Source organism: Homalodisca vitripennis, chromosome 5, assembly GCF_021130785.1.
Source record: "Homalodisca vitripennis isolate AUS2020 chromosome 5, UT_GWSS_2.1, whole genome shotgun sequence".
Classification (NCBI taxonomy): domain Eukaryota; kingdom Metazoa; phylum Arthropoda; class Insecta; order Hemiptera; family Cicadellidae; genus Homalodisca; species Homalodisca vitripennis.
The window spans coordinates 182,221,378-182,232,199 of NC_060211.1; the positions used below are offsets into that span (position 1 = coordinate 182,221,378).

Genomic DNA, 10,822 nt, shown 5'->3' on the forward strand with positions numbered 1-10,822 from the left:
CTGAAAATTTTCAGAGACAATTATGCGACCTTCCAAAAATGAAAAGATCCTAGATGTAACAAATTCCAATGGCAGAAACATACAGGGTAAGGGAGCTCACTACTTGGTACTGGAACTTCCCGTATTTCTGGAAATTCAGAAGGCTGGGATATTTCAGATGTCAGACACTTCTAAGTCATGAACCTACTCCCAAGCCAAAAGCTTCCAGTACTAAAGCATTTCAGATGACAGAAACCTGATCAAAAAGACCAAGACCTTTCACTTATAAAAAATTGAATATTCCTAGTGTTAGGAGATCCCAGATATTGGGTATTCCTAGGCGCTGGGAAATTCTATATTCTGTTAGGTTCTAGGAGACCATATTTCAAAGGCTGCTCTAAGAATCATTGAAATTGTTCCTGATGTGTATGACCAGTTTTGTTAATTCTCATTTAAACCAGTTGATTTTATTCCATTTATAATTTTATTTATATAAGAATAAAAATAGAACCAAATACGACGTACTTATGAAGTAGCAAAAAATTTCAATGCATAGAGCTATAAAAAAAATCATCATTCCTCTACTACAATGTTTGAATTTTCTATGGAATAAATGGTAACCCAGAGTGGTTTTTGATCGCACTTTGAATGAAAAACTTAAGCTCCGGCTCAAAACCTGTTTCTGGATAACTGCTCTACTTAACTTATTTGAAACAAAAACATTCGACATGGATGTTCTATTTTTAACAAACTTTAAGAGTCAAGGCTATAAAGCTCCAGGGTTAAGAGCATTTTGTTTAAACCAATATTGAAGTTGCCATTTTAAATACCGACTTTTATATTTCCTGTGAGACCGCTTAATTAAAAAAATTAAAAAACAAGTGATTGTAATATGATTTAATATAATATAAAAGAGCATGTCCTTGTGGATAAAACAGTGTGCAATATGATGGTAGAAGTATAACAATTATATTTTTATGAAATTTAAAAAAATATCGTCTTTACGCCAAAACTGCCTTGCCGTTATAGAGGTTCACCATTAGCAGTTCTAGTGTACAGGATCTTGTGTGAACTTTTCTGAAGGATGGAAGAGATAATTCAAAGAAGTCAGCCAATGTAGGAACTTTACTAAAAGTCAACATACCGCTCTTATTCACATAATAAGTTGCTTTAAATATTCTGCGGAAGATAGTCATTTAACTGTTGACCAAACAGCGCTTAACATTTTAAGTAAGGAGAAAATAATTTCAATATGTAAATGTGTTGTAAATTTTACGTAAATATATTGTTTTAAAAATCATCATCCTTTTTATTGATTACGTAAACTAATATTGTGTGTGTGTGTGTGTGTGTGTGTGTGTGTGTGTGTGTGTGTGTGTGTGTGTGTGTGTGTGTGTGTGTGTGTGTGTGTGTGTGTAAACTAACCATTATATTAAATATACAATATACGAATGTATGTACTGCATTATTAATAATTCTGATGACAAGACATAGCATTTTATTAAATAAAAATTGCTTATGATTCACTCATATTACTTTATATACCTTCAATCGCATTCAGTTATAAACCCTCAATACATTTTTAAAATTGTTGCTGAAAATGTTTAATTTTAAAAACAGTTTTTGGTATCCTGAACTGAAAGTTTAGTTCGTAATAACATACATAGTATAGGCGGTAAAATATGATCTAAATATGATAAAAGAACTATGATCTAAAACTAAAAACACTGAGGTGCCAGAAAGCTATCAATCAAATTGCTCGCTCTGACACTAAATCAAAAGCTATATGGGCAGTAGTAAACCAGGAGAGAAAGCGAAAACTTCAAAAGATGCTATATAACTGCTCGATCCAATGGGTGAGGTTATCAGTGACTCTCAATTAATGGCTAACTTTTTTAACTCTGTGTTCATAGAATTAGCGGATAATGCTGCTTTTGCTGCTAATCCTAAACCAAACCCTATGACAATTGTCCCATACCAAGAGACTCCAGTTTTGTTTTTTTACATATCCAAAGAAGATAATGTATCTGCTAAGATCCTTAAAGTTTATTGTAATGAACTTGCCTACCCACTAACTCTAATTATCAGCATGTCTTTTAGAGAAGGAAAGTTTTCAGCACAGCTTAAACTAGCCAAAGTTATACCCCTTCTCAAGCAAGGTAGTCCTAGGGAAGTGGGTAACTACCGTCCAATATCGTTAATATCAACATTCCCCAAGGTAATTGAAAAGGTGGTCGTATCCAGACTCACGAATCACCTTTTTAAGCACGATCTACTTACAAAGTATCAGCATGGATTCATAAAAGGGCGTTCTGCAACTACTGCTGTGATGGACCTTGTAGAGTTTATAATCGATCAATTGGAGGATGGAAACCCAACTACTACTACACTATTAGACTTCAGTAAGGCATTTGATTGTCTTGACCATGTGCAGGTGCTGAATAAATTAGAAGCAGTCGGTACATGACATGTCAGCTAGATGGTTCGATAGATATCTGTCAAACAGGCAACAGCTGGTTGAACTAAAATACACAGAGAAGGGCTTTAATTGAATAGTGAGATCCAAACCGCTTCCAGTCTTAAGAGGTGCACCACAGGGATCCGTCTTAGGACCTATCCTTCTTATTTTATTTACTAAAGACCTCCCTAAATACTTGGAAGAATATTCAACAACCATAATGTATGCGGACGATACAGCACTCCTCCTCGGTGACTCCACCTAGGGTAGCCTAGAAGTCTCAGTCCATTTAGCAATGGAGATGGCTGTTAAGTACTGCCATAATAACAATCTAGTTGTAAATGAGAGTAAATGTAAGCAGCTCGTCATGGGTCGCAGAAAACAGGAGGTGGGAATGCTGCCAAACATTGAATAATCGAGCCAAATACTTGGGTATTACAATTGACAACAGCCTGAATTGGACTAGACATGTTGGCAATCTGCAAAAAGCTGGCCACAGGACTTTATGTTGTAAAGGGGGAATTAAGTCTATAAATGATCTAAAAACAGCTACTACCGCTTACTATGCCGTTTTTGAGTCTCACCTCAGCTACTGTCTTTCAGCATAGGGCAACTCTAGTAAAGCAAATCTACAAATAACCCTTATTCTTAAAAAAGTGTGTCCGCATTTTAGCTGGTCTACAGCCTAGAGAAACTTGTAAATATGCCTTTATTGAGCTCTACATAGTCACTGTGGTATCTCTATACATGCTTCGTGATAATGTTCGCATACAATAAAAACTTGACACGGGGTAGGGACCTGCACACACACAACACCCACCGGGCTGCAGATTTTACCTTACCAGTACACAGAACGGCACTGTTTTCAGAGAACCCATCGTACATGGAATCCAAGCTTTTTAATGTCCTGCCTGAAGACATCAAATCACAGAGCAGTAGCGATTCCATTGAGACAGAGCTAAGAAGATGGTTGCTGCATCATCCATTTTACACAATTGAAGAGTTCTTAAATTGGAAAACGCAATGAAATCTTGACACTTAAAACTATACTCATGTATTATCCCTGAATTATACTTTTGTTTTGACGCAATTTTAATTCTTTAAGAATGTACAAATAAAGCCTATTGTCTAATAGTGTATCAATACGTAGTCTTGTTATATTTTTCTAACTAATTTCTGTCATTTTCCATCTTTTGAGGTTTACTAATTCATGAACTTCCCTATGATCCCATATTTGTCATCACACATATAGTAGAAGTATTACATTGTAGTGTATATAGCATTTTAGTATTCACAAATTAAATTCTAATGGTTGGTAGTTATCATAATCACATCACATGTTTTTGTAACGGTCGCCTGACGCTGGCTGCCTGGCTGGCGGGAATATAGGCCGTTGAATCTTTCTCGTTGAACTGTATCGTCGTCGTCGATCATGCAAGTAGTATGGAATCGTGTGGCAACGTTATTTATACATTGTTGTTGGCGTGTTTTGTGAAACGTATTTACTAACATTTTTTTATATTTTCGTGTGCTGTTATTCTGAAAGAATTTTACAAGCAACATTTAACTTAAGTTCAATTCAAATGGTTGTACAGGTTATTGTTGTAAAGTGTGCTTTTCAAGAAGGTAGGTTATGAATCATGTCCTACATTGAAAACCCACCGGTATCGTGATTAAAATTACAAAGTATACAAATATATTTCCGTATTTGGGTTAAAGAACTCTGCCTGAAATATTCTGTATATAACATGCTAAATACCATGAAACAGATTCAAGAAACTGCAGTTATTAGTTCAATGAGGCCGGAGAATAGTAAGAATCCTGAAACTCATGTTTGGAGAATGAGAATGGCAGTATTATGGAGCCTAGCTATGCAATTCATTTTACTGTTTGTTTTTATTCTTTTCACGAATTTAGATATATTCCATCCTTTTACTTGGATTGCAAATTGTTTCCGAACTTTCATTTCATTAAGTATTTGGTTGAAACTCCTAACTCTAGTCGTTGTTATTTACATTCAAGGGGAGGTATGCAAAAAGGACTACGTAACTGGCCCAATTTACCACTCAACACGATTCCAAAAGATATGTAAAGTGTTTTCTGTTAGAAATTTGTTGTTGTTGTTATTACACATGGTTATTGGTGCTACTATATTTTGGATCTATATTACCATATCAGGAAAATCTTACGAATCCCTTACAAAACAGTGTTATGAAAGTACGATGAATAAAAACTCTGAAACTTGCCTGGTAGAGAGAAAATTCTTCTTGATGTTGGGAGGAATTTGGCTAGGAATGTATTACTTTGCAAATGACTATATGTTTGGATCAAGAGCTTTAACATTTCCATTAATTCAACAGTATAAATTCTACAGAATGAAGGCTGCATTGAAACAAAACATTCAAAAGTCTGTGAAAGAGTCAATTTTACCTACTGTTACATTTCTAATTTTGTACTATTTATATGGAGGTTATGTTCGAAATAAGTTCATTGAATTGACTTTGTATAGGCTGGACAGTGAACCTATTGATTCAATTACGGGCCTAATGAATATTAATCTTGTACTTTCACTGTGGCTGTTTTCTTCAATTTTCATCGTAGCACTACAAATGATGGAGTTGCTTTTCAATGTTTACTTAACTGAACACTGTAGCTTTCCTATTACCTTGGCCACGTCACCTTCACAAAACTGTATGAGCTTGATAGATGCTTTGAAAAAATCAAACATCCCCATAGTGCACCATCTTGGTTATCTGGATTTGTTTATACTATCAGCAAAATGCCAGCAGAAAAGAGAAGAAATTTTTACTTTAAGTCACCCAGGTGGTCATCCACATTCGTGGAATGGTATTTTCCTGGAGTGTACAAATTTAGTAAAACAGTTTACAAGTGATCTTAACCAAACATTGAAGGAAGCAACAAGTACTGAAAAAGAAGTAGCCAAACCACTCGCTGAAGAAGTCACAAATTTTCATTTTCATTCCCATAATATGAGGAAACTTGCTTCTCCCATGGGGAACACGGACATTGTCAATGTAAAGCCAAAAGAATATCAAAGTGGTGTTGAAATCGCATTCCTTCATGTCCAAAATTGGTTGATTACCAAGTTGCAGCAACTGTACAAGAAACCTTATGTAGCCTATTTCTTTTTGGAATCGCCAACGTCTCGTATAAACTACCTGTTGTGTCAGTGCCAACCAGTGATCTGGGCAGTGGAGAGTTTAGCATTTCTTGCTGCTGCGTCTCTGACTGAAGACCGGTATGGAATTGTACAGCAAGACTTATCAGAAATAATTACCTTAATTATTACCCTAAAACAAGTTCTCGACAAACTTTTTAAACAAAATCTTATTGTTAAGAAGTCATTTCCAAATGATCCACTAGATGTTCAAATGAAATACCTCTTAAGGTCGTCTGTAAAGAGAAGTTTATATAGGATTTCTGTCAATTTTGGTCCCTATATCAGAGACCTTAAATTACCAGTTGATGTCGAAGTTCAAATGAACCATTTCATAGCATTCAAGGAGGTATGAAAAAGTTAATTTTAAGTTGTCTAAACAACATATCTGGTTTTGTTTGTTTTATATTCAACTACAAATTAACTTTATTATAGCAAAATGTTGTTTTAAATAATATGAAGATTACCATACTACTTGTTTAATTTATTTTGGTTTAGCTATAAAGATTTTCTCTTCCAATTTTGAAGTGTTCACTACATAGGTAAATAATGTAAGTACTGTATTGCAATTTATTATTAATCTTAAGCAGTTAAACATCCATTTATTGAAAGCTAATTATTAAAACTCATATATTGTGAAAATTCAAAACTGAGTATAAATTTTGTTGTAATTTAATTATATGTCCCAAAGAATGTGTTCATTTATGCTCAGTTTAGCCGAAAAATCATTTTATATCGATTGTACACTGTAAATTATTTGAAATTTGTGTTTGGTATAAAATTAATTACACAAATTATAAACAAAGTCCAGACACTAGTAACTGTTCTGAATATGTAAGTATGGGTTTTAGCTAAAAACATTAGCTTGAGAATCTAATTCTTGGTATTACTATATCTAAAGTTTGTATCTGATTTTAATAATCTGCAGCCAAATGAGCTGCTATGTGGTACGGTATGTATTATAAATCCCTAAAAAAACTCCTAGGCTGTAATAAACTCATGAAATTTTTACAATTATGTGAACCTAGTCTACAAAACTGTTACCATAAGTAATCGTGACATTCGTTTTCCTTGTACCATATATGATCGTAGATACTAAAATATTGATTTAAGCTTTCCTAGGATTAAAGAAGTGAAGTGAAGAAAATTCCTCTTTGTAGAAACCTTGGGTTGAGTGTATATAGATATAGTCTGGTTAATTGAAAATAGTAGGCTAAAGTAATTATGTACAGAGCAACTTAAATTGCTGAATATAGACTTCAGTGATTTTTTCCCTATCTTATTTAGATATTACTTTCAATTTTTAATAAACTTCCAGAATCAACTTTCTCTACTTAATCTTTAATTAGCCTAATTCATACTCTAGTTACTAGTATTTAATAACAAAAGTCTACCATGCAATTTAGTGGCGATTTTTTAAATGTAAGCCTCATCATATTATATTTTTATTTTTGCCTTGTCGTTAATAAAACTAACTGATTAACACCTTCTTTATTCTTCTTGAGTAATTGAATTTTTGAAAAAAAAAACTTCTTAAAAAACTACATGTTAAGGCTATAACAATTCAGTACCAGATGAAAGATACATTTAATCTTATTACAGGTCCAATAAAAAACCAAATATATCCATACTCATGCTATCAGTCTTAATAAATTTTAAAATTGTCCCCTGCTTAGTAAAATCTCAAAGTGTTTTAAAATGTTTATTTTTCCGTACGGATTTATTCTTCTAAAACAACAGAGATACTTGATTTTATAAAAGTTGTTATTGATACGAGTTTTATATTACCGTTTATTTAGTCTGACATATACTAGGATACTGTTGTTTTTAATAAATATATAAATTTGTTTTAAATTTATTTTCTCTAGATAGGTTATAACTAAACAATGTTCATTAGAATTTCAACTTGGTGGTGTAATTAAGAAAACACAATAGCCTACCTATTGTTTAATGTGTTATGCCTATATTATTTACAATACTTCAATATAATATGTTCACCAAAACTCCTCAGTGATTAGTTATTTAATAATTTCTTTGTATTTTTAATGAAGTGTATTATAATAACGATAACCTAAATGGTCAATTAATAGGTAAATGCATACCATTTCTTTTACTGATTGAATTTGTGACGACAAAGATATTTTGTTCCGTAACACTCCAGTAATGATACTGCAGGGTCTGAATAAGCCCTTACCACATTATTACATGGGACTTAAAGGGTTAATAATATACAATGCATTATAAGTTTAAACATTTAAAACAAATTTACTTATAGGCAACAAAAAAAATTTTAATGGGCAACATACATTTTTAAATACTTAGTCTTTGGTATTTTAAGTGTTACTTGGGTTTCCATAATTCCTAAAAAGATCTTGTATTCTAATATTTGCTGTAAACAAGATCAGAGATACATATTTTATGGTAGAGAGATGAACTACTTCATCAAAATTCCAAATGTTTATACAAAGTTCTGTAGTTCAAAACTTGGTGATCTTAACTTTGTTGATACCGATAATTGTTATTGTGAACTAAATGTTATTTGTGTAATTGTTATTTTGTTATAACACATGTTAGTTGCGGTTAATGTCTTATCAATAATCATTTAATTAGGCCTAACCTTGTATAATAACCTTTACTCATTGAATGATTTAAGAAACATGTTCAATCTTCGGTAATTATATATCATAAACAAAAATATCTGTATTAATAATGACCTGTACTTATTGTGATTCAATCATAAAATAGTTTGTATAGTTTCTATTTATTTGGATAACAGGTCAGTTACTCTGAAGCAAACAAAATCTGTTGTGTTTTTGTGTTTGAATGCCTCTTGAGTTTATATAAAAATATTTTAAACTTTTGAATTTTGTCTCTTATATCTGTTGATTATTAGATTTTCCCATGGTTCTTTGTTTGAAGGTTATTTTTGACGATGGAAGGATTGTGAAGGAAACAGGATTTTTCCGGACATTTGCCATCGTTCAGTGAAACAAGAAATCAGTAACACTCCCATGGTGTTCCCATGGCATTCAGAGTGAGCTGTTTTTAAAGAAATTTATTAAAATATACATTTATACCAGTTTTCATAATTTTGGTTTTGTAATAGTTGTAAGTTACGAACAAATATTCCTGTTGTAAAACAAAGTACATTTGACAGTTTGGATTATTGGTGAGACATGATGGCTATTAAGAGTATTCAGTTTGGACCCAAATGAACAATTTTAATTACTGCTTTGAATGCTTTCTGGTAACAAGATACTCTATGTCGTGTTGTTTGCATTACCATGTATGAGCAGGGTTTAGATGTCAAAAGATTTAGGAACGGAAAGGTTACTCCTTCACTTTGGTTATCTTGTAACCAAAGTAAAACTTTGCTATAGTACGGAATTATTTCCCACTTTGATAAATTGATGGTCTCTTGCTACAAACGGTATTTTTTGTTTACAAGCGAAGTAAAATTTCTGTACAGTATAGTCATCAGTTTCTACTTTGACGAGGTCCTTTGGTGACAAGTGGCATATTTTAAGCAATGTAAAACTTGAAGTAATATGGAGGTGTCAGTGTCAATGTGATTAAATACTTAGTTTTTTGTAACAAATATCGTCTTGTATTCTGCATAACTTGTTTAATTTGTGTAGGTTTCTTTTGCCGGTAGTGGGTTTTTCACACCGCTCGTGGTTTTCAACATTTCTGTGATCTTAAAAATGCTTATAAATCCCTCATAAACTTATGTACAACTTATAAATTTATCATCGGAAACTTGTGTTAAAAATACTATTTAACCTTAAAAATTTCTCCCGATATTTATAAAAAAATCGGATACGTTTACAATTTGGATGATAATTTTGATGTGTGATTAAGCCATTGAAACAAATGGAAAGAAAGCATTTTTGTTGGGGAATATATAAAATAATCAAAAAATATTAGGTGCCAGGCAAAGTATATAATCCACAAAGTTTATTTTTTTGTGATTTATCACTAAGATAAGAAATAAGTCCAGGCACTTCTTGAAAAGACATACGTAAACTCAGTTATTTTGTAAGCATTAGCCATCAAGTACTGTTCATTCATTCTGTTCACAAAGGCTCTTGTGCTTTTCAGTTTCTGGAGAATTCTTTTATTTCACTGTAGACTACTTAAATGTACAACTGATGGTAAATGGTTAATAAAATGAATAAATTCAGTAACTTTTCTACGGTTGTGTCATTGAAAATATACTTTGTTTTAAAATATAACCAGTATAAACATTAGTTCCTTAGTGTTGACATTAAGAAACTAATATAGGCCTAATGAAAGTATGAAACTTTGACATTTACATAGTAGGATGTTGGTTTATTGATGTGAATTGAATGAATCATGTATTTTATATAATTTATTCATATTTGGAAATTTTATCAGCCAGTACTGTTTAGCCTGTAATGTGTGGCGACTTTGCTATGTATTATTACTTTTGTAAAATAAACCTTTTTATTCCTTTAATGTTTACTGTTTAATTTTTGCTTCCCTGATCATTTCTGGCCTATGTATCAGAACATTGCAGTCAGTTGTGATACTGTAATTGCAATCAGAAAACTGATCATTCCGTGATCTGTATATCTGACCATTGCAGTCAGTTGTGATACTGTAATTGCAATCAGAAAACTGATCATTCCTGATCTGTATATCTGACCATTGCAGTCAGTTGTGATACTGTAATTGCAATCAGAAAACTGATCATTCCTGGTCTGTATATCTGACCATTGCAGTCAGTTGTGATACTGTAATTGCAATCAGAAAACTGATCATTCCTGATCTATATCTGACCATTGCAGTCAGTTGTGATACTGTAATTGCAATCAGAAAACTGATCATTCCTGATCTGTATATCTGACCATTGCAGTCAGTTGTGATACTGTAATTGCAATCAGAACACTGATCATTCCTGATCTGTATATCTGACCATTGCAGTCAGTTGTGATACTGTAATTGCAATCAGAACACTGATCATTCCTGATCTGTATATCTGACCATTGCAGTCAGTTGTGATACTGTAATTGCAATCAGAACACTGATCATTCCTGATCTGTATATCTGACCATTGCAGTCAGTTGTGATACTGTAATTGCAATCAGAACACTGATCATTCCTGGCCTGTATATCTTTTTTGTGATTATATTTTTGTAAGCATATTTTGTTGGTGTACATAAAAATAACAAGTTCTCTAAAGG

At 32.6% G+C, this 10,822-nt stretch overlaps 1 protein-coding gene across 1 annotated transcript; it reads left to right on the forward strand.

Annotated features, from left to right (window-relative positions):
• Window positions 1-3,838: 3,838 nt before the first annotated feature.
• LOC124363285 (nucleoporin NDC1) lies at window positions 3,839-10,094 on the forward strand. The gene has a single exon (XM_046818503.1). The coding sequence runs from the start codon at window positions 4,186-4,188 to the stop codon at window positions 5,968-5,970; it is 1,785 nt and encodes a 594-aa protein (XP_046674459.1). The 5' UTR covers window positions 3,839-4,185; the 3' UTR covers window positions 5,971-10,094.
• The last annotated feature ends 728 nt before the right edge of the window (window positions 10,095-10,822 follow it).

What these genes read in the sequence shown, in the direction of transcription:
- LOC124363285 (XM_046818503.1), top strand. Translation starts at nt 4,186, where the DNA reads ATGCTAAATACCATGAAACAGATTCAAGAAACTGCAGTTATTAGTTCA.